The sequence below is a fragment of the Excalfactoria chinensis genome, chromosome 4 (genome assembly GCF_039878825.1).
Source record: "Excalfactoria chinensis isolate bCotChi1 chromosome 4, bCotChi1.hap2, whole genome shotgun sequence".
Taxonomy (NCBI): Eukaryota; Metazoa; Chordata; class Aves; order Galliformes; family Phasianidae; genus Excalfactoria; species Excalfactoria chinensis.
This window is the reverse complement of record NC_092828.1, coordinates 15,644,417-15,669,469: the sequence shown is the minus strand read 5'-3', so window position 1 is coordinate 15,669,469 and position 25,053 is coordinate 15,644,417. Positions and strand designations below refer to the sequence as shown.

The following is a 25,053-nucleotide window of genomic DNA, read 5'->3' as shown; positions in this document are numbered from 1 at the left end:
AAAAAAAAAAAAAAAAAAAAGATTTTTCTTTGTCTGTCTCACGGGTTTTTGTGACTTATGTGTAGAGTCTGGATTCCCTGTAGTTTGTATTGTGCTTTATATCTGACTGTTACAGAATGGATTTGCTCTGAATATGTGGTTTAGTGAGAAGGAAGCTTTTCAGTGACATGTATGATGCACATAAAATCTCTGAAACGTTAAAGTAGGTAGTACAGTAAAAAGAGGGAGAAAACCTATTTCAGGCTGGAATAGAAAGTGATGAAAGTAGGAAGTTGATCTGTATAACTAAGTATTATTTATGTATGCAGTATGAAGATGAGATTATGGGCATGAGTAACGTATGGTATTGCTGTGGGTCACTAGTTCTTTGGTAGCTGTGCCTGTGCATGTTTTACATGCACATATTTTTCACTTTTTCATTGTGTACAGATTTAAACAGAAGTCCATCCTCATGAGGACAGACAGGAACACATCTGCCTTTGGTAGCCAAATGCATTGTGTATCATTGCTAATACAAAAAACAAACAAAAAAAACCCGAAACACCACCAACAAAAAAAGCTGTAGCTCCTGATGGATTTTACAGAAGAGCTTAGAAAATCACTAGGCTTAAGCATTCACATTAACTGTAGAAAAGTAAACTCAATGTTAGTTAAAGTGTGTAAGGCTCACAGTCTTTATTATCTCTTTGGTTGATGTCACCTGTTTTTTTCAAATATGAAAACAAAGTTTTTGGCTTTAGCTAAAAGAAAAAAGAATTTAGATGAACACATTTCAATTATACCATGCAACCCACAGCTTCAAGGTATAATTTATGTTTAAAGAGATAGCTAGACTTCTTCTTCTTTAACCCTTAAATTCTGGTAACAAGTAAAATGCAAAAGCTGGAGCATAATAGATGCATTGTGCGTGCAACAATCAAACAGACAGTGAAAAAATGTATGCAAAATTATTAAATATATATAAAAATGGTCAGAAAAATGCAAAATCTTTGCTTTTTGCTCTTTATTTGTTATCATTATCATCATTAAATTATTTATTTCTGGTACTTCATTAGGGGCTTAAATATCCACAGAAATGTATCACTTTTTGTGTTTTGACTTACAAAACTGGATTACAGCCTAACCATAATTTAATCCTATAACTGAGTGAGGTTCACCGAATAGCACTAAGGGATTTGTAAGGTGCTAGAAGGATAATAAGCCTTAGGGCCAAAGAATGAAGTAGAACTTCAGTCCTGACACATTCTCACACAGAGACTTCCTTCCAGAACTTTGGAAGAACACCTGCATTGCATTAGAAATGTGGAGAAGCATTGCTCCAGTTTCTCTCCCAAGCCTCTGCAATTGATCAGTGTTCATAACTAAAAATACTTTAAAATGAAGGTAGTTATTCTAGGTCACAATAATTACTGTAGTGATTTAGGGAATATGCCTATGTATAATTTTCTAATTCATTTTGAGAATATGAACTCTGTAACTATGTCAGGCTGAAAACTTCATTTTCTCTCTGGATCCTCTCAAAGTTCTTTGTTATGTTTCTACATCCAGTTTAGTGAAACAAGTAACAAAGGATCGTTATGCTTTGGTAATCTTTTGAGTGAAAGTATTTTTGATCAATTTTGAGTAGTGTTGCCACAGGTGAAATAGAAATAGGATAATTTGTCTCATGATTTGGTTATTGTTTTGTTGTTGTTTTATTTTGTGGTTTTTGTTTTGTTTTGTTTTTTTCTATTTGATGAGTTATCTAAGGTAAAGAGGAAGTGTATTGGAGGTTTATTACCTACTGTAACTGTTGCTTGATCCTCAGGTTACCACCTGAGGATGATAAATCACCTGATACTGTAAATCAAAGTGTTGGTCAAAGTTGTTCTATGGTAAAGGATGTTTTTAGATAGCATTAGGGTAGAGCTTGCATTATTCAGGGGCTTTGGAAGCTAGATTTACATTGTGATACAGGAATTTTATATCCTGAGAGAGCATCTGGAGACTGAAAAGCAGATTTACTGTTTGGCATACTGAAACTTTGAAAGCTCAAAAAATGTTGTAAGTAATCCCCAACCTCTGGAGTAGGAGTGCTCAACAAAGGAGCAGTTTGCTGAAGCTTTGAAGATTGCCAGCTATAAAGACCAACCAACCAAAATATGAACAGGCAATATTATTTTAAAACAATGAGTATTTCAGGATACAACATTAACAATTCCTAAAGGAACGTAGTGTTTGAAGAGCAGTCTCCTGGCAGACTAGGAGGAAAAAAAGTGCCTTCAAGCTATTCTAATGAATTCTAATGAAATTTGGTACTGGCTAGAAGGTTTTATTTCCATTAAGCATAGTTCCAATAGAACTTGTAGTAAAAGCCAACGGAGGAGTTTAGGTGAATATAGGAGGAATAATTAACTCAGTTCCAGAGGCCAAACTTTAGGTCTATACAAGTTATTAAATCTTGACTGATTAGTTATTGTGCTCATCTTTGCACATTTTTACATAGACATAGATGATTATCCTCTAAAACTTCCAGACTGAATATTCTGGATTCCCTCGGCAATGTTTTCATACAATCTCAAAAGCTCCATTTTGCTTTGCTGTAACGTGTTTTCATGGTGAAGGTGTTATTCATCTCACACCTTGTTATTCAAACTTTATATAAAATAACTTCACTCTCAGCCTATCTGGTTTTAAGCCATTTTCCCTTTGTATAGCTTCTCCAGTCTTACAGATACCTTAGCACAACACTGACTTCTCAGTCTAAACTGGCACTTCACTTTTGTTGCATAATTGCTGACATTTCAGGCTTCAGCAGCAGTCAGTCAGTACAGCACTTAGCCAAAAAGCAGCAGTTGGTGAACAGCAGTTACTTCGTTGTAATAATGATATATAGTTGGAAATGTTTAGTAATATCGAGAATGATTTTGATACTTGATAAAAAATAAACGTCCCTGGTAAACTCAACTGTCTGTTAAGTTGAAATAATAAAATAATAAAATAGGAAGAAACTTGTGGCAATTCAAACACTTGAGTAAGCCATGTGTTAGATGAGTGTGTTATGTGCAAGTCTGCTAAAGTATCTTTTTCTGACTGTCTGAATATTGTAAAAAGAAGCAAAAGGCAAAGTGCCCCCTTCCCCACACACTGATTTTGTCTCTTCTTGAATATATCTTGTAAGCTTCAGTAAAACCAAACTATTTATCTTTCCCTCCTGACAAGAAAGGAACTTGAGAAAGAGATGGTCTCTTCCTCCTGTAGATTGTAGGAATGTTGTGGCCTGTTATTACTGTTATAAACTTGCCTGCAGACTCCCAAGAGGACAACCACAGAGTGGCAGTCTTGTATGCTGCTTTCATCTTATTTTTACCCCCTCACTTCAATTGTTTCCCCTTTCTTTCCAAGTCTTCATGACAACAGACATTATGATGCTACCGTAGATGCTTTTATGCCAAAACTTAATAGGTCTGTTAGTTGATCAAGTCCATGCACCTGTAGTTTTTTTTCATTAACACTGAATATGTTCCTATTTTCTAGTGGGCCGCTAAAGAGACCAGCTGTTGATTTGAAATTTGAATCAAATATACGGGGGGTTTCCAAATCACAGTTCACCTAACTGTGCCCAAAATATGCAATGTATGCACTAGCTTCTTGGAGTCCTGAGATTTCATGGATTGGACTCATGAAATTCATGAAAGATATGAGTGTCTTCCATTCAGTTAAGTTTTTCTTTTAAAATGTTGTGTTCATGTACAACCTGCACATGAAAATAACTTGCATTCTGTGCATTTTCAAGTCCTGTTATTGGTTAAGTGTAGTACATTTTATTTTCATGCAGAAACACAGAGGCTTAGGGATCAGCATCTTCAGTACTATTCAATTCTGTCACCTTGATTGTGTGTCCGTATTGTGTAAACCATTAAGAGCAATTTCTGTACAGTAAAGTTTTAATGCACATTATACAGATCCCAGAAAGGCTTTCTTGCAATTACCCAGAAGGATTTATGATTTCTCAGACCACAAAGGCCACATTGTGTGTGAAAGTGTCTTTCTTCTCTGTACATAGTATTCCTTGTAAACGAACAGAAATTTAACTACTTCAGAAGCCTGAAATTTTAGACACACTGATTGAAGAAATTTATCAACCTGAGGCTTTGTCTTTACAAACGTAATGTCTAGAAAGAGCTTATTAACAGAAACAGTGATTATTTCTCCATGAAGTTTGTCTTGGCCTGTGAGTTCTGAGAGTGTTAGGTGAAGGATCAGCCTTGCCTTAGTATAGAATAGATACCACTAGCATAAAAGCAAATTATTGATACTTAACATAGCATATAACTTTCTCTTTTGTATTAAATTATAGCATTAAAAGGACCATTAGGGTGTAATTTCACAATATACTTAATTTGATCTAACCTCTAATGTGATATTTCAAAGCATGGATCCTATCATCAATTTTGAACTTGGGTCTAGAAAATATCAATTAAATGGTAAGAATCTTCTTTAGATTTAGTCTTCTGTAAAGTCTATAATCTTTAATAGTTCACATCACTTTTTACATTGCCACTGAATACTAGAACAAATGTCATTTTCTGTTAATAGCCACCAGAGTAAACCTATATATCACACATGAAGGAGTTGTCTGGATTTTGAGAGTTTAAAAAAGAAAGTCTGCGTATGGCTATGTTGACTGAAAGTACATCTAATGGCAGCTTCCATTGTATTGCATTCGTGCTATATGGTATCATATATTCTGAGAGAAGAAAATAATTTTCTGTTTCTATGTCAGCTTGAGATGCACAAATACAATCAGTATTTGCTTTTGACTTCTTTGGGGACAATTTCTTAACATAATGTTTTAAGGGAAAGAAAGATTCTGGAGTTGGAAATAATGTGGCTTGTCTGGATATTTTGATTTCAGCTATACATGATAAGTATCAAACAACAGATATAGAGATTTTTTGCTGTAAAAGTGCATAAGGAAACAGGCAGAAAACAACCATTTTTCTGTGATGAGGAAGCTACAGTATAGCTTTCCTCTCTGATGCCATTCATGTTCTCGTTCTTGGCTTTCACACCACAGTAAAAGTTCCTTTGCAGGTGTGACATCTTTACTACTCCCCAACTCCTTATCGAAAGCTTTAGTTTTATTGAAGGAGAAGTCAGTTGGGCCTCCGATGTTTGGGAAGAAGGTGTCACTCACAGAACTGTTATGAATATTTACAAAGCTGATTTGCATAGAGGAGACTAAGAGGAAACTTCACCAAAAAAAAAAGTAAAAAAAAAAAAGTTTTAAAGACATAGCAATCAAGTCCAGACTTTTGCTGAAATCACTGCAGATGTTAAATGAAGCCATATCTCTAATTTGTTGATAGGAGTCTGACACAGGTCTCAGTATCAAAATACATGGTTTTGAGTTGCAAGAGATGTATAGAAATACATGTAAAATATTATGCCTGCTTGACACACAAAAGTACTGGTACATGCCTTTCATTGCTTGTCCCCAAATCAAATAACTGGGCAATTTTAGAATTCAGTTGTCAGCTGTTTTCATTCAGCTTTCAGTGCTGTTAAATTACTAATAATGCAGTCTGGTGACAGCAGTAGGGCTATACTCCAGGAACACTAAAATTAGATAAAGCAGATTTTTCATTAAAATCTGAAAATTAGAGTGGAGAAGAGAAAGCTTTCTGATACTGCCCTAACACGTATTGTTTGACTACTGTCTGTTCTGATTTACTTCCAATAATCTGTTCTTGGATAAGACCACAGTCATCTTATCAGTCCAAGCTGTTATGAGAAGAATTAGTGAGGAGCCAGCACAAAAGGGATGTGATGGATGATAACACAGGAAATTAGATTTTCTAAGTGCTGAAGAGAAACATTACAAAACTCAAACACCGGTAAATAACTGCTGTCTCCATCCTTTACCCTGGAAGAGGCTGCATTAATGTTCCTAAAAGCCACAAGGAATGTAATTTTAATAACTGAAACTGTGCACTTTGTCTTAGACACATCTTTTGTTTCATTAGGCATAAAGGCAGTTTTGGTTGTTCTTCAGAGCACCGCAGAAATGTGTAGGGAAGAGAATAGCGTACAGACTTTTCAAATGTGTCTACCAAAATACATCTTATTTTGTCCTTTTTGGGTCTTTATTAAGTGTTTTCCAGTTAGGAAAACAAATGAGAAATAAAACCTGGAAGAGTTTGATTTCAAATGATGCTGTTTGTTAGTAACAAGATCCTTAAGCAAGTGTTCTTGAAATTAGCTTCAGGTAATAAATTATCTGATGAAGGCAAAGGCTGACTTGATTCATGAGTTAACAGATCTTATTTATAACTGTTATATCTCATTGCATTCATTTCTGAACTGTTTTAACAAAAACATTCTAAATAAATTGTTACAAATGTCTGACATACTGGAGCACTAAATAATCAGAACTACCCATAATCCAGGTATCAGGCAGGGAAGAAAGTGGAAGGAGCCAGTTGTCAAGAAATCGTGTTTGCGTTTTTCTGGTCAGAGAGCTTGCTGGCAGTTGCCTGTTAGCTTCTTCAGAAGCAGGGCTGTCAGTATGATTTGTTGGTTTGTTTTGATCAACTGCTATGCTCGAAGAGATGCATGATCCCTGCCTGACAGGCTTAACAATCTAAAATCACATTTGACCATTCTGAAGGTCCTTGATGAGTTGTATATAGAGAAAGAGATTTATAGCAAATGAGGTGCCATTTGCCCTTCTTAAGGATTCGTCTTGTTTCATAGAAACATAAAAACAAAGCCGATTAGATTGTTGCCTTAACACTTAAAGTATTGTGACAAATTTTAAAACAACAGAAGTTATTACAGGCCTGCAACGTATTCAGGGAATTTGCTTGATTAAATTAGGATGATTTTCCAAAAGCATAATATAATACAGAGGCTGATCCAAAAGTAATGCCTCCCATTTTATCATGCTGGTCCATGACATCAGAGGTGAGGCAGGTGGTGGTATGGCAGTAGAGGCTGAGCCTTCCCACCAGTATTCTTATCACACTGAGTAGCTGTATGAGAGATGGCAGCAGAGAGGCAGTATGGCAAAATGGTGTCTGACATGGAAGTGTGTATGAAGCAAAGATGAGTCATTAAATTCCTCCACCATCCACTGACATTTATCAATGCTTGCTGAACATTTATGGAGACCAAACTGTGTATCTGAGTATAGTGAGTCATTGTGTGGTGTACTTCAGCAGTGGTGACAGCGACAATGGTTGCTTTCAGAGCAACCTATGTATAACCCCTTTTCTGTAACCTAAGCTTATTATTTTTTGTTTGTTACCCAACATCAGAATATTCTTTTCCTTTTTATGACAACCTTATGCACATTGTATACCATTATATTGTTTCCCTTCAGGCTTCATCTTCCTAGATCAAAAAATGTGCTTTTTCAGTTCTTTTCTTTTAGGGTCCTGTTTTCATTCCTTTTACTCATCCATGCACTCACTGAAGCTGTCTGTGACCTTGATAGATAGTACCTTAGTACAGACATAAGCCAGTATCTGAAACTTTATTAATTTTGTCAAACCATTCTTTCTTCTGGGAGTACTTCACACTTGTCTTAAATGGCTTGTATCCTTGAGGGTTTACAGTTACCAAAAGCAACTGAGAAGATTATATTAAAAAAATGTTATTTTAGACATCTTGGAATGTGCTTTTTACCCCCTGGTCAAGGATACAGATCCAATCTTGTGTTATAACTGCATCTTAGCAAACAAAATCTGAACCTTAGTGTCTTCAGTGGAACTGCACGATTTTATATCTGCCCCGTGTCTGCCACTCCTGCTTTTTTGTGCAATTGCATGAGTAGTTCTACAAATTTGTGTTACACGACAATATGAAACAGCAGTAGCCAAGCAATGTAAATCCATTATGTCACTGAAAATACTTCTCTATGAGCCTGTGTGTGTAATACGATGTGATAGTCAATTAGACTAAAGGTCACATCTATGTGCTCTTCCATATAGTTTCTGTCTATTTAATTGAATGTTGAAAATGATTTCAAATCCACCTGTTCTTAGAGGTTATGTGCTCGCTGGAAAATGATACAATTTCATCTGCCATGAGTATTATGAATTTATGATTAACAGTGAATGATCCTCAATATTATAGTTTAATCAAATGTTCCCTGGGGCATATTTTCATTTCAGATCGTTAGTACTGCAGCTCAGTAAGAGATGTGATAGGAAACACCCAATAGCAATCTGAAAGGCAAAAAAATTTATAGACGTTTCAAAGATTATTAGAGTCTTATTTTGACATTGTCTAATGAAGTAGTTTAGACTAGTTTGACATTCTGTCTGTGAAATATGCTGTATTTTAGGTAGTCAGAGAAGTCTTCCAAAAGAGCAAGGGCCTTCCAATGAAATAAGGGCATATACAGAAGTGCCTAAACCCCTTTCTGAATATTTTTTTCCTTAGCTTTCTTTTAGCTTAGCACGAAGTAGAATGAAATAAAGGTAAAAATATATATAAATAAAAAATAAAATCTTGCTGTATTTCTTTTTGCACAGTAGGTATTATGAAAAAAACACAGCTGCAGGCAGTTTAGAATATTGGTCTGCAGCTTTCATAAGAAAGCAGTTAGTTTGGAAATTTTCTTGTCATCATAACACAGTGTGTATTCCAAATGGCCAGTAAGAGAGGAGGAGAAGAATAGTCTTTTAGATTCCTCAAAAAATCTGACCCAGTAGTTGAGATCTGGCAAGAAATAATGATTCTTTACCCAATGTACTTTGTAATAACAACGTATTATTTATTTAATTGAAAATGAGCATGCTGAACTCATGGTAATGACTATGTTGAAGAACAATATTTTGTAGCTGAGAATTTCCTTTATTAAATATTGCTTCTGTATATGTTTCAGTTTCCTTGGAAATAAATAGGAGGCATTATTTTTGGGTCAACCCACGTAATAATTTTGGATCAACCTTTGTAATGATCAGCTGTATGCAATGAGTCACACTAGATGAAGTTTCTGCTGTAGTATACGTTTGAGTTTATATCATTCAAGGAGTTGTTTACTTCTTAAATGAGAAAGAATGATCACATTATCTGTATCCTTGATATCTTTTTTTCTATAAGTTTCTAATGAAAAATCAATTACTTCAGCATAACTTTTAATTTATAAAACTGTAGTGTCTTTGACTTTTAAAATATCATTTCATTGTTAATTTTATCCAACATGCAGACACAGTCCTCAATAAAATAATCCCCTTATACATAATGATGAGCATCCTCAGGTGCATTTAATTCTGAACTGAATATTTCAAACTGATTTACCCTGGATTGTCCTGGAGAATTCTGGCTGTTTTCATTGAGTAGAACTGTGTCAACCTAGAGGATAACACTGTGCAATGGCTGTAAAGGATTTGAATGTACACTGTAAGATCATGATGCTAAGGAATATCTGAGTATTTTGGTTTCTCCTTTTGTCGAATTGGAGATAGATGCCAGACTTTTTAATTCATTTTCTTCCTGCTGCTGCTATTGGCTTTATACTTGTGCTTTTATTGCTTTTGTGTGAGATGAAATCATGGGGATAGGATCTGTGTGTCCTACTTCCAGGCTTTGATTTGCTCTTATGTGCATGTGCAATGTCAGTAAGGTCAAAATGTTGCTTTCTTAAAAACTTTACCCTGAGATTTTAACTGATTTAACATTTTGGATTATCTTAAGGATCCTGCATCTGCTGCAACAAGGCTTAAATGAGTCTCCTAGAAGGCATGATTGTAATCTCTGGGCTAAACTTGGAGATAATTTTCTCTCACATTATTACTCTGAAAGGATTTCTGACATTACTTCTAGTTACAATTAGTTCACTTTAGCTCATTTCTTAAATAAGCACCGTAAGAATGAAAAGGAGCCCTTTAAAATACACATTTCAGATGTCATCAGCTCTGCAGTATAGAACACACAAAGCTAAAGGTTTTGACAAATCTTAAAGAGACTGCAGTCTAGAACGGTATTAGCAGATAATCCTAGAGTTCAAAACAAGATGTTTTGGTTTGGTTTTTGTTTTATTTGTTAGTGGATGCAATTAGTGAGAATTAAACTCTTTAGACCATTTAGGAGAGATTTTGATAAAAGCAGTGCAGCACTTCCTGAGGGTATAAAGTATAAAATGCCAGATGTGGTGTTTTAATCCCACAGACTTCTGTAATGAATGTTTAAAAATGATATTTTTTTTACAATGTCCATTATAATTAATTCCCAGGTGAATATTCTTAATGATGTATTGAAGAATATCTTATAAAAATCATACATGGAAAAGATAACAATTAAAGTTGGAAAGAAACACAGAACAAAGGTGTCATTGGAAACTGTGCTTCCTTTTCTTCTATGTAGTTTCCTTGCAAGCGTGATTAAAAGACAAATTCCTTTTGAACAGTGGTTTCAAACAAAGCATGGCTCAGAACTGGAGAGAAATGAATTTTTCTGTATGTAAACACTTGCTTATTTCAATACATTTGTTTTCTACCTGCTAATAATTGGTGTTTTGTAAAAAGTTTTTCGAATAGTTATCCTGTATGATAAGAGACACTGTAACAATTCTGACTTGAGTAGAACCCTAAAGGCTTAATTACTTCCAGCTATGGCTTTGCCCCAAGGAAAGATTATTATCTACTACTTTCTCACTGCCACTCTGTACTGTTCTCTCAGAAATATTAGCTCAGTCTCAGAATTAGTGTAAACAGTCTCAATAGTATTTTTTAACACATCTAAGGAAATATATGAGTTGAGTAATGAGATTGTATTTCTGAATGAACTTCCATAATGGTTATGTCACTGGTTACCTGAGGAAGAAAAAAAGATGGGGGACATTAACTGGGGGTACATTGCACTATGCAGAACTAGGTTTGATCTCAAGAATGAATTAAGCTATACAGTAAGGAAGTCCTGTGTTAAATTGATTATTGATTCTGAAACGGTGACTGATGTGTAATCGAGATTCTGTCCCAATGCTCTTTATCCCTTTCCCTTCTTTATAAAAAATATAACTAGTGAACATGTAAAGCTATTTCAACAGCAGCGTGAGTTTTCTATTACAAGGATTAAAGAGTGTTAAGAGCTTCTAAACTCAGTAATTATAAATAGGTACAACATTGAAAAAAAAAAAAAAAAAAAAATTAATCTCTTGAGCAAAAATAATACCGAATACGTAAAATGTTTCTTAATGGCAACAACAAAAAAAGATTGATTAGGTAACATACAGTTACCTCTAATTATTTATACTTAGCAGTTTCAGAATAAATAGTCACGGAAAGATGTTTTATTGTGTAACCTTTTCACAGTCAGTCCAAGGAGAGGGTATCTAAAAGGAAATTCTTAAAGACAGCCCACTTTCTGAACCTCAGTAATTTCCTGAAGTTTCAGGACCCAAATTCCCTTAGGAGGAAACTGCAGATAAAATGATACAAGCCTGACAGTATCACTGTGTTGTCGTCTGTAGACAATGAATTCGGTTTGACTTCTGACAGCCCTGTGATTTGTTTTCTGTAAACATAAGTGATCTGGAAGAAGAATGATAGAAAAAGTGCACCACTATTCTTCTCTGAGCTTGCTAATTAGCTGCTTTGTAACACAAGGCAACAAGACAGACATTGTTCTGAGAGGTTCCTGCTCTACTCACACAATCAGACTTTCATGTCCACATTCCTGGTGTAATTACAATTAGACTTACATTTAGACTAGCAGCACAACATTTAAAATCACACTTAAATATGAGAAGTCCAGCTGGTTTTCTGGAAAATAATATCATCATCATATCATAGTATCATAGTATTGTGCGAGTTGGAAGGGACCTTAGAGATCATCGAGTCCAACTCCCGGGATTCGAGCCCTCTGTGTAGCAGAGCGGCACTTCTACCCCCTGCTCCACAGGGGGGGATTCGAACCCGGGCCCCCTGGTGTTGCAAACGGGAATTCTACCGCTGCGCCACCGGAGGCACATATTTTAAGTATTTCAGTATATTTATGGCTTTGTATTACTAACTAATGATTACTAATTACTAATGATTCATTTTTTTCTGAGACCTTTGGAATAAATTTTATTTCTTAGTAATAGCAAGTGTGTGTAATTCACAAACATTGTCATTACCATTTTTTTATTCTTTTTTAAACAAATATTATTCCTATCAGTGTCTCCAGTGCCCCAGTTCTATAGGTCACCAGCAACAGTTTGTTTGCTGTTTCCTAGTAGACCTTTAAAAACTGTTGAATTATGCATTCTTCAGAAAATACCAGCTGGTGTTTTTATGTTTGTTCCATTATTAATTTTTTTTCACTTCAAAAGAAATACATGGGAGGATTCCTTTCTTTAAAAGTAAATAAAACCAGCCAGATAGAAAGGCTCTTCTGCTGCTAGTTAAAAATTAAAACAAACAAACAAACCAAAAAGTATGGAAACCTCTGCAAGAATGCTGTAGTTAGGAAGGCACAATCAGAATCGGGATCATTCTTCTTTATTACTGATAATTGTATATTTACATTTTACAGTGGTGTGGTTTGTAAGAAAAAAATAAATAGATGAGTTAGGTGTGAATGATCTTCCTTTAAAAAATGCACTGATTGGAGGCTTCCCTCACTATAGCTTCTTTCCTTGCATACAGAAAATATATCACCAGACTGACATTTTTCCTCTTTTGATTCCTGTTAGATAAGTTAGAATTGTTGGTATTCCTGTAAGTATTGTTGGTGTTCTACACTAAGAATTCTGATATGTATATAATTTTTCAATGCATGCCCAAGATTAGAAATGAAAGGTATTTTCACTGCAAATAGTATTTCAGTCTATTGCTTAAGAAAAAAGTCTTCAACAGCTAACAGTAGCTGTAGTGTTTCTCTTCCAACACGCACTCTGTATACACTACTTCCTCTACCTATAGTGCAGTTTTCATTGGTTGGTTTGCAAAACTGTTTCAGAAAACCATATCTCTAGGTAGATGATGTCTGTAGCTATATCTTTATTCACTAATGCTGTAATCTTATTGTAGAAGGCAATCAAATTTGTCAGGCACTATTTGTAGTTAGTGAGGCCATGCTCGCTGTCACTAATCATCTCTGTTCTCCATATGCCTTAGCATATTTCCAAGGGGATCTGCATCATGATCTTGTTGGGTACAGAAGTGAGACTGAGTGGAATGCTTTTTGCTAGATCTTCCCTTCTTCCCCCGTTTTAAAGTTTAGTTTGTTCTCCTTTTCCAGAAAGTGAGAATTTCACTTGACTACCACAGCTTCTCAAATACAATGGAAAGTGGTTTAGCAACTGCATCTGCAAGTTCCCTCAAGATCCTACAATGCATCTTGTGAGGTTCCATGGACTCATGTAACTTTAGGTTCCTTAAATCATCTTGAACTAGTTGTTCTAATAAAGTGTGTGGTTCATTCCCCTAGTCTGTATCTTTCCTTCTATTACTTGCATGATGTGGATAGAGCACTTTCTGATGAAGACCAAGCCAATAATGTTACTGAATACCTAAGCCTTCTTAGGTAACCAGGTCTCCTGTTTTCTTCTAGAGAAAACTCACATTTATGACTCATTTGGAAACAACTGACTCGAAGCACAAAGATTTAGACTATGAAAACTTCAGTCCCAGCACATAGTCTTCCATCACATTTAAAAGCTACTTCAGGCTGAACGTAAGTTTGTGCCTCATAGCCCAAGACAGAGCACTACAGGGCTCTCTGAATGAAGTTAAATCACTTATTCCTGTTCAGTAGTTACACTAATCATTTTATTTTATCTAGTACTGGTTTTGAGGTGATTTATTTTATTTTTAAATTTATATAATTCTACATAAGAGTATTACCTAAGGATCAGGTCTAGCATGGAGTTATTGTAGTAGTTGTGAGAATGCAGATTAATGTCTTTGTCCTAAGCAACCAGGTAGATGAGAAAAAATGGTTAAAAAAGAACATGTGGACAGTTCTCCTTACCTTTTGCTTGCAGTGGTATTTGTAGAAAGAATGAAAATACCTGAAAATAGAGAGAAATGGGTGAAGAAAGGAAGACATGAATGCTGTGTTAAGGAGACTTTCCTGAGACAGGAAGGGAACACTGATGCTGGACTGATGTGGGAAGGGAAGTTCAGGAGAGATGTTCATAAAGGCTGCAAGCAGCCAGCACTACATTTATGTCAGGGCTATACAGTTAAGACAAGGTAGAAGAATTATCTCTGTAGCAGATTTTGAGTGGGCTGCAGGAAATATTTACTAAAACAAGGAATGTAACAGTTGCACATCAAGTGCGAACTATAATAAAACAAGTTTGTAAGCTGGAATAGAAGCTACAGGTGAAAGAGAAAGTGAGCACTAATAGCTGAAAAGTCCTTCAAACAGGGAGTAGAGGTGCAAAGTCAGGAGGGTGTTATCAAATACCTTCACCTTCTTTAGCAGTTCATTTATCTTATCTTGCAGTCTGTAGTGCCACTGGGAAGACTTGTGGTCAGTGTTTGTCTGTGCCTGTGTGTGCAAGTTTTAGTACATAGTGAAAAGCACTTTTAAAAAGCTGTCCAAAAATAATGGTTTAAACAGTTATACAGTAAGTGACCTTTGCTTTATATTTCAGTGTTACTGCTCCCTTGGGTCCCTTGCAAAGGTTAGCAAAACATCAGGATAGAAAGATGGTGATCAGTTGAACTTTTTTTTTTTTTTTTTTTTTTTTTTTTTTCCTTTTTCCTAATGTTTTTGTGCAGTCTGGTGTCAAAGTTACTTTATAAGTCAAATTTCATGTCTTTGTTCAAAGCAACTAACTTTATTAGGACTTTTGCCCACTGGAATGGAAGGGACTTTGCTCTAATTGTCCTGCTAATGCTCTGTGAATTTGCCAACCCTTTGAATTGTAATTAGTAGAAAAAACTAACAGAAATTAATGCTATATTTTCTCGTAGCTGTTGCATGAGTCAGGTAAATTTCTTTCTTATGACAGTGTATAATTATCTAACATTTTTTCAGGTTGTTGCTCATTAATAATCAGATGTTTTTCCTATACTTCATAGCCCCCAGCTGAAATAGATTAGATGCCTTCCAAATTCACAGCCAAAGCTTACAGTAAAAGTAAAAAATTTCTAATCTCAAAGAGTATCTTGGAATAGCTCAATTTATTTCTTCTGCTTAGATTATCAAGAAAATGCTCATAGCTGAGAAATGGAAAGCATTTATATTCTTTTCTTCTAGTTGTATTTTATAACTTTTCTAATGAAGTACATAGTGAATGACATGATGTTTTATTTCTTAAAATCTCTTTGCAAAAGAAAAAGTGTATCCTTCATTACTTTGTAGTTTCCCTTTTCTATCTTGTCCAAAAATTTAATTTTTTCCTGTAGCAAGATTTAGATGAATGACACATAGAGAATTTTACCTCAAGACTGGAAGTTTAGTCAGCAGCAACTTAAAACCACCAGTGTTTACTTGGGATTTGGTGACTTCTGTAAGAAGGTATGCTGTAATGTCACTACCACCTCAAAGCACCAAAATTTGCAGTCTAAGTGGAGAATAAACTTAAGATCCAGATGCTTGTGTCCTGAAGTTGACTTTGACACTGTCTTGGAAGTGAACTCCATTTGAATCTAGGTTACAGCTGACTCCCTTGGGGCTAGTTCAGCAGAATTGAAACTACATTTAACTGCTTTGTGAAAGTTCTCTGAGCTTTTGGTGTGACATCTAAGAGTTAAATTCATCTAAAGCATTAAAAAAACCATGACACATTACAGTGATAGCCTCTGGCACTGCAGGTTAATTGTTTCCACTCAGACTAATTGAATAATATGGTGAACGCCATGAAGACATATGCTAGAAATTATTCATTAAAAATGTCTGTTTCTAGTCTTACTTTAGTTTTCTGTAAAATACAAAAGCGTTATTGTCTGTAAAGTATATGTATATAGCTGCTGCCTCCAGCACCTTGGGGACAAAGGATGCTCCAGCTTTGTTATGTCCAATCGGGACAGCACCCCTCACTCATGCTGTTCTCTCGCCATAGCCTGGTGCTGCGGACATACACCATTCCCATACCACGGTTGGGGCTGAGTGGCAGGGAGATCCCCAGATCCAGTAGATGACATCACAGGACAGGGTGCCCAGAACCCTGGTGTGACTGTGTGCACTGTGCCCAAACCTCTCATATTCCAAATAACCCCAAATTTTCATGGTTCACGTGTCTTCCTTTACTTGTCATTTACAAAGCCTTGTTGACTCTCCCCAAAGCTGTCACTGGAGATTCAGTATTAGGGCCTATTTGCTCTTTGTAATGTCCTCCTTTCTTAAGCTGTGAGAATATTTATTTTGTCTTCAGTACTCTTCAGTACTTCTTTATCTCCAGAAGCCATTTGCAAGAGCTCTAGCACAAATTAGATGAGAATTTTTCTCTGTAGTTAAAGGTTCCTTCAGCATCACTGATTTCATCTGCCAATCTATTTCTGCTGCACTGTATTGACTGTGAATAGACATAGCCAGTATGGCTTTTCCTAAGTGGAGTGCCCTTCCTGAATTTTAAACATTCTTGAATTGCTTGCAGATTTTCTTTGGCTCAGAGTTTATACTAATTGCTTGTTTCTTTGAGAGAAGTTGTCATTCCTTAAAAGCTATAAAAATATATTTGAATCAAAGCCCAACCAAAATAAAGTTTAAAAAAAAATAATAATAATAATAAAATAAAATAAAATCTCATGTATACACCAGTTTTTAACTGTCGTTTAGGAAATGCTGCATTAAAAAGCTGTTGACAGTTAAACTCTGTTGTTCAGCATTTTTGTTTCAGTTCTAAAATCCCCTTGAACAATACTAAATAAGGAATTTTATTAATAATAACATACAACTATTTTACTGTTCACAGCAATAAAAGAGCCTGGCAAAACTGGTATGATTAACAGGCTTTTTTCATTTTTATTTTTTATATTTCTCTCTACCATTTTCTGAACTCTTCTTCAAGTATTTTTTTTTTCTTTCATCTGGTTCTCCTCTAACTTAAAAACCCCTTCTTCCTTATCTGGTTCTTTCTTGGATCTCTAAATGATAACCTCTATGCTGGTATAATTTTCTGTGTGATAATTTGTATGTAGTAAAGTTAATTAAAAACTTCTTCTGTGCTCTTCTCCTAAGGAAAACCTAAAAAAAAAACAACCTAAAATATAAATAAAAGGAAAAAAAAAAAAAAAAAAAAAAAGGAAACTGCATAGCTCAGAATAGCAGAATAGCAGTCTAATCTGGTTCATTGTGGATCTTCTCATATGCACACATGGGCCATTTCAAGTGAGATTTTTGTAAAGAAAGCAAGTGAACTCGTATGACAGTTTCCTATCATAGGGAAACATCCTAGTTTTACTCTTGCTCTGGAAGTGCACATACTTCCAGTATTAAGTGGATAAATGAATGACATGATTTTGAAAATCTTCTGTATTTTCAAGCTCTGCATTGGGGAAAATCTACAGGGTTTTTTTTTTTTTGTTGTTGTTTGTTTGTTTGTTTTGTTGTTGTTGTTGTTTTTTGCTTTTGAGGTCCTGGAAATGGTTACAACAGTATTAGACAATGTTTGCATTAAACATGGAAACTATTTATAGTTTACAAGTTTTATTTATTTATTTATTTATTTATTTATTTATTTATTTTAAAGCTGCATAGTTATCCTGTGGAGGTGTCATCTGAATGATAAAGCTGTAATTGGGACATTTAATAAATACGGAAAGGACAAACGTGCAGTCATTTCTCTATTTTAAATTCTTTCTGCTTTCACACATCTCCGTGTCCTTCTCTCCAGTGTTATTAACTATTTCATTTTCTCTTTCATCCTTCTCCCTATCTCCCACCCCACAAATGCCCAACGTATTCCATTCTGTGATTGTTATTTTAGGCAAAGTCCCTTTTTCTCTACTCTTTGTTTACAATCTGTGTTAAGTACTACTGGTCTCCAGAATTCCAGTTTGATTCTGACTTCTAACTGGTTGGTAGGTAAATGTGGCTGCCAGCTCCTAAACTGAGTCTGCCTTTGGAAGTCTGGTGTAAAACATTGTATGCAAAGGAACTGAGACAGAAGGACAGCAGTCTCACTCCTGAAAGTGTTTCAAAAAATCCCTAAAATGCTGCTGTACATTTTTTTCTTCTCAACACTTTGATGGCTCCTCCCTGTAGGTCTGATGTGGTTTGTAGGGTTGTGTAGTCTGTGAAGCTGACAGATGTATTTTGGAGTGAAAAACAGATGGGGCAGAACAAGATGAATCGCTAAAATTATATCTGCACATAGAAATGGGATTGGCATGAAAGCTTTCTCAGCTTGGCTAAAAATGATGATGATCCGTACAGTAGCTTAATGATAACTCAAACAGTTCCTCAGCAGGTGTTTCCAAAACCTGAGCCTTATAAATATTTCTGTTGTACATCATTTTGTTTCATTCCTAGGCTCACTACATAGAAGGAACACATTCTGATTTGGCTCTCTTCCACAAGTCTTGAACTATGAATATGAAAAACTGCACTTGTTTTATCTCCCTGGCTCTTCCATCTGTGCCGAAACATGAGCAGTTTAGTGGGGCTGACAGCTCTTAAAGTCCTGGGAGAAATTTGATCATACAGCTGAAATTGAGTGCAAACCAGTATGCCAAGAAAACACTTCAGGCTTTGACTTAAACACTGGAGCCTATCTTCTGGCTTTACCAAATAAAGGAAAGAGGAAAGTACACAGATGAACGTGCCTTCTAGGTTGAAGTTTAACACCCAGAACCTGTTACAGAAGGTCAATAATGAGGGGGGAGGCAAGGCAGGAGAGCTGTTTCTAATAATGGGAATTTTCTGTAGGCTAGAAGGTTGTGCAAGAATTTAAGTACAAGGACAGCCACAGCAGCAACAGTCCATCTTGTGCTATTGCAGGGGTATGCAAACCAGAAGGCTATTCTACTGAGCCAACAATAAGTGACTGCCTGCCCTTGCTTTCATACTGCTTGCAGAGCATTTGCAATGAAAACAAGTGCATTTAGGAAGAGAGATGTTTTCCCTCTGAAAACTCCTGCAAAGATCTCTTGGCTTGATATTCATTGCTAGGTTGGTTTGACCTGTTTCTGTAACATAGGGCAATATGCAGTATCAAAGCAGGGATATAAATGTGTGAAGAGTTAAGATAGGTCTAGTTTAGGTTTACATATAGTAGATTATGAATGTATGGTAGTTTATAAATCACTCATAACTTACAAAGCATACACCATTTTTATATCCTAATATACACATATTATACTGCAAACTGCACATATTACACTTTCATTTATACAGCTGTGGATTAACAGTTCTCTAGTTTAAATCTCTGTAAATCATAGGTTTAAACAATTGCTTTCTTTATTTGTTGCAACTACAGATATAAATCATGCTAAATAGCAGCCACTCAAAGTTTGTCTCTTATGGCTAAAATCTATCGATATACAGTACGTATCTCAGTATAGCAGTAGATAGATGTGAAAGTCTGTAGGCCATGCTCTAGTTACTGCAGTTTGTGTGAAGTATGAGCACCTCTTGAGACTAAAAAACAGTTCCAGCTGGTGTGGTATGGAGATGAGTATTAGGACGTTCCCATTGTGAATTCTGGGGTAAAGTGTGTCTCGGGGTTTAACTTTGATTGTAGAAGAACAAATTATCAAACTTAAGAGCAAGGAGCCCTAGTTAACTAACCTGAATATGAAGAATTCTGACGCAGCACAGGGGAGCTTGTGCCTGACTGGGTAAGGGATAACAGCTGAAATCTCTAGGTGACAAATTATTCACAAATGAAATCAAGATGAGTCTGGAAAAAAAAAAAAATGAGTTTCTGAATATCACTTTTCTGGCTATGAATTACTATTATTCTCTTCTACAGCAGTTTGAAGGAAGCCTGTCATGATCAGTGTGTTACTGCCTTGTGGCTTTTCACCTCTTCATAAATATCTATTCTGAAGACCAATTTTAAGACAATAAGCTCTTACTATATAACCACAACAAAGACTGCGACATACTTTCTTGATGGTGATTTTTTTGCTTAGTCAGAGCTGTGAGCTTCAAAACCTTTGAAAACTGAACTATCCTTTGGGTTCTGCAAGGCATTGTGTATATCTTCAGTAATTACATAGATTGTGTAGAACTGTGTAACCATGTAGTAATGTGAAAACGTGCAGGAGTTGCATAAGTCCAGACTGAGCTTTACCTTTCTTAGGAACATCAATCATTGGGTAAACTGTTGTACAGATGTTAAGTCAGTCATTTGCAGCAAATACCCATCTAGGAGATGTTTGATCGTATCACCCATTTTGTGTAGAATGGTCAATCAATCAGATGTTGCAGGCATTTACACAAACAATTTCCTTTTCAGTAAATAAGGATAATTCTGTTCACCTGCTTTATGGCATGTGAACATCAGTTATTCAGCCATATCAGTATTGATGAAAATATAAATAATACATATAAACATATATATATATGTATATATATGTTGAACGTCAAATATTAAAGACAAGGTAGACTGGTTGATGATTGTAGTCAATAATTTAATATTCAGAAAAGGCAAAAGTGCCAGGTTGGTTATCTTAGTTGCTGAATGTATGATGTGAAAAAACTCAATCTTAGAAGCTGAAGATTGCCAGAAAGGACAACAAAAGATATATTTGGGGCTTTTTGTGCATATTTTTCCACATGAAACCTAAATTCAATTAATTAAATACAGTTGAAAATCTTTAAAGTATTCTAGCATTAAAATCTTTAGAAACACACCTACTTTGTGTTGTTTCAAATACATAACTTGATGCATTTGTGGAATGTTTTAAAGTGGGTTATAGGGACTTTGGCAGGTTTTAAGAACTTTCCAGGGATGTGCACATACAAACCATCCCCTTTATTGGAATGATATGACAAAATGGTTTTGTTGTCCTGATCAAAAATTCGGGTTGCCCTTTGCAATTCAGGATGGCTGTTGTCTGCTTGGTCTTTCCCCATCAGGATTCTGCTATAGTGGTATACTGCAGCATGTACAGAAATTGTTCTCAAACTTATGTTAACAACCCTAATAATATATTTTTTAGGTTTCCTCTACGCTCAGAACAGTGCCAAACGCAGTATTAAAGAGCGACTTATGAAGCTCTTGCCCTGCTCGGCTGCCAAAACGACATCTCCTGTTACTCAAAGCAAGTTTTATTTTTCATTTGATTTTTATTTTGATTTCTTTTTATTTTATTTTTTTTTAGGTTTGCATGCAACAAAATTTATACTTTCGTTAACTGATTGTTCAAAAGAGAAGATATCTGCTGAAGTAATTGTATGATCTATTGATGTTTAAAAGGAGTGATGGAAAGGCTGCTTACTGACTTGTCTGTGCAGAGCATGATGTCAACACCTTTGCCACAGTCTGCTCTGCAGGAGATGCTGGGTTGGGATTTCTGCTCTGCAAGCTAGCTGGAAAGTGGTTCACTGGTGAAATTAAATTCTTGTTCCCACTGTATTTGCAAATTGGTAGTACTTTTGTACATGTGTGCACATGTTTGTGTTCTTGCTGTCCAACACATAGGGTAGTTTAGCAGAAAGTCTTGGCCCTGCATGTTTTTGTTATGTAACATCAAACTGTGTAGGAAATGAAACCTGATGTACGTGTCTGGAGGAAAAAAAAAAAAAGAGCTTGAGAACAAACTATATGAATGTAGAGTTTAAGTGCAAGTACACTGACCTTTCTGTCAATGTCTTGATTCTATGCTCTGACAAAATACAGTCCTTTCAGAGACAGTTAAACAGGAAGAAACAGATGGACAGATTCACCATCCATGTATACCTAGACAGAGACAAATTATAGCAATAACACTAATACATTTCTATATCTTCTTGGCTAATATAACTTGATATTAAATATCCCTATGGACCCAATTCAGTCTAGATTAATTTGGCTTTATTCTATGCACTCATTTTAGCAACTAAAATCAGATGCTGAGTGGTCCCCATGCTTCCTGTATCCTATTCTTAGTAAATCATATCAATCAGTATAAGATACGAAGTGCCTCCAAGAGCAGTTCCCCATGTCCAGTGATCATGGAAAAACCCAGGACCACTGGGCTGTGAACACAAGCTTCACATTAAGTGCTTAGACTTATGGACATAGGTATGGACATAGGATTTCTTTCTGCTACCCCATTGTTAAAGTGTGCCTCTGTGGAGAAGACTGTGTTACTTTCTCTCCTTTCTAGACATTTGAGATCTCAAAGATGAAAAGAACTAAGGATTTCATTGCACTGTAACATTCTCAATGTGATTTAAGCTGATGTGCTTTACTGGAAAACAGAGTACCTTAAAAAAGTCAGTTATTGTAGTGACAGCTTTAAGTAGAAGCTACTTTCATCTACACAACCTGAGGAATGATAGTTCTAGACTAAAAAGAAATGGAAGGTTTTATTCCTTTCTGATGTTCGGAGAGCAACACATCCTTATTCCTTGCACATCTCTATGAAAATTTTTGTCTTTACTGGTAACATGAAAATATTTAAATTGTCTCAAAATCACTGACTGTACAAAATGCGCTTTTTTGAGCTAAAAGTGTTTTTATAAGCTGAAAGAGGAGACAAAGTAGAACATCCATCAGGTGTTTCATATTTGAGAACCAAGTAGTAAAATGAAGGATCAAGTCAGCATTTTCCTTTGTGCTCCTCTATATAATGAGATGTAATTTAGATGAGAATATTACATTAAATGAAATATTAAGTTGTAGATGTACATTGTTGTTTTCATATTTTGACATAATATGCTATTTGATTTCTTTTGGTGTGAAAGAAACAACATTCCTGATGCAGTAGGAGTAAAGTCATCATGACAGTGCCCACCACGTAATATGAATTCCTTAGAAAATTTATTAGGAATAGATTTAAAGCAAGTATTTCGTTGAAAAACTGCCAGCCCTGAATTTGCAGTGATGTATACAGTTGTGTATTGCAATTGAATATGTGAAGAAAAAGGTGATTTGAATAATACTGATAAAAACTTATTTCAGTGTTCCCATTCTACAATACAACTCAGAGTGCTTTTTCTTATTTGTGTATTTTAGCCTGGTAAGTCTAGACTCAAGGTTGGTTTTGGAATAGTGTGTATGCATGCAATTATTTAATAAGTAGGGGAGACAGAATTTGGGATTTGTGCAGGCAAATGCATATGCACAGGTTTTACAGATATGCCCTAAATTTTGATTCATTTTTATCATTATTTAAGGAGTATGTCTGTTTTTTGCATTGATTTTACCATTTTGTTATTTAATATATAATGAAAGGTTCAAAGCATAACTCCTGAAGCAAATGCTTTAAAACTGTCTCTACTGTTTAGTTGGAAGAAGGATACTCATTAATGACATCAATATGATTATTTGTTTAGTATATTAAGAAGTGAATATGAACTTAAGAAAATAATCTTATTTTTGGACTATTTGTATCAATAAGGTGCTACAGAAATGGAGCGTGATAAGACTGTTACACTGAATCTTTTCACTAACAGAAAACTAATATTGCCACCATACTGTAGTCTTCTACATTTTTACCGAATCATTAAACACAGTAGAAATATTCATCAGTAAAGACATACCAAGCATCACATTCTCTGGCACATATACTTGGCCTTACATTTATTACATTTATTCATTTAACTTCTAGAAGAGTTTGTAGGTATCCTCCTAGATAATTGGATGATTCACAGATAGAGACCTCTTTTCCATGTAAGTCCCTATCTCTCCAAATAATAACCCATTTAAAGTCCATGTAACTCATGACATATAAAACTGACATTTCAACAATTTTTATTTTCAAGTTTACTCTTCTTTTAAGTTTAATATAAGCACCTAGTATAAACTTACAGCTGAGAAAATTTCTGCTGTATATCTATATGATGTTATTATAGTTATTTATAATGCATACAGAATTCCTTAAAAATATGATGGCATAACATCAGTAACCTTGCAAAATAAATCCTAGATGTTCTCATGGAGAATTAAAATGTAGTTCAGGAAGTTTGCTAGGTTTTCCAAACATTGGGAAGACAGATTCTTAACTCTGAAACAATTATCCTTTGATAACTGTGCATAGAACTGCACTGCCACATGACAGGAATTTTCTTATTAAAGGTGAGAACTGAAATGTTCTTATAATTCCATGAATTCAGATATTGATCCTTCAAAGCTATCATCAAACCTCATAATGACAATGTAAAGTTGTGGATTTTTTGTCGATAGTGTTTACATTGGAATTTTTCACAGAAATATTGATTGTGTCTGAGTCATCTGAAATAACCTATGAATGAATGGAAGAAAAATATGTTTTAGCTTGCCAATACACAGTGGATATTCTCAGATGAGTTTATGGGTGACGCTGATTTGGAAAATATCTTCTGTCAGATTAAATGAAAAATGTCGTGTCTGGCTCCTCCCATATACATTCTCTGTGATGCTTAGGCTAAAAAATAATGATTTGGAAAAAGCTAAAGTGAGGAGCCAGACAAAACTAACATGTCTCTCAGAAGAGTTATGAAATGCAAAGTGTTCTGTGAATTTGCAGTCTGGTTTAGTGATTGAATTTAACATTTTATTATGGCATCTGCAAATGTCATTTTAAATGGATTGGTGCTGTATTTCTTATTCTAATAAATCTTTCTGCAGTGAGTCTAAGCTGAAAAAAATTGACAGAAACAGATTTAATTAATAAAATGAATGTACTCACAGAACACTGTCAGGAGAAAATGATGTTCTAAGAATCAGGTTTGAAAAGCCATAAAGCATTAACAATGTTCTTATTTATTTATTTATTTATTTTTCTTACATCACGCCTTTTGTCTTGCACCTATAATTACATCTATTAAACAACTTGCTGATTTTCTAAAGGGACAAGTCCATACTTATTCCTTGGTCATCTTGTCTGAAAAGAATTCACAGTTGATACTCTTGAGGTAAATGCCTACCTGGTCTTGAGATTTAGGGGGGTAAGAAGGAGCCAGTAGAAACCAAAGCATATCCATAGTGAAGAACAGTGCTATTAGGAGGAAGCTAAATATGTATATATAAATCACAAGAGTAGAAATACA

At 35.2% G+C, this 25,053-nt stretch overlaps 1 protein-coding gene across 14 annotated transcripts in view; it reads left to right on the top strand.

The window, feature by feature from the left end:
- Positions 1-25,053, top strand: part of KCNIP4 (potassium voltage-gated channel interacting protein 4) — a 375,533-nt gene that overhangs the window by 309,670 nt on the left and 40,810 nt on the right. For 4 of the 14 annotated variants that reach the window (XM_072334032.1, XM_072334043.1, XM_072334031.1 and 1 more), the window contains exon 2: positions 21,039-21,140. The exons of the other annotated variants lie outside the window; for them this stretch is intronic. In XM_072334032.1, coding sequence (XP_072190133.1) covers positions 21,039-21,140 — 102 coding nt within the window. The remainder of the gene's footprint in view (positions 1-21,038; positions 21,141-25,053) is intronic. 14 annotated transcript variants of the gene reach the window in all.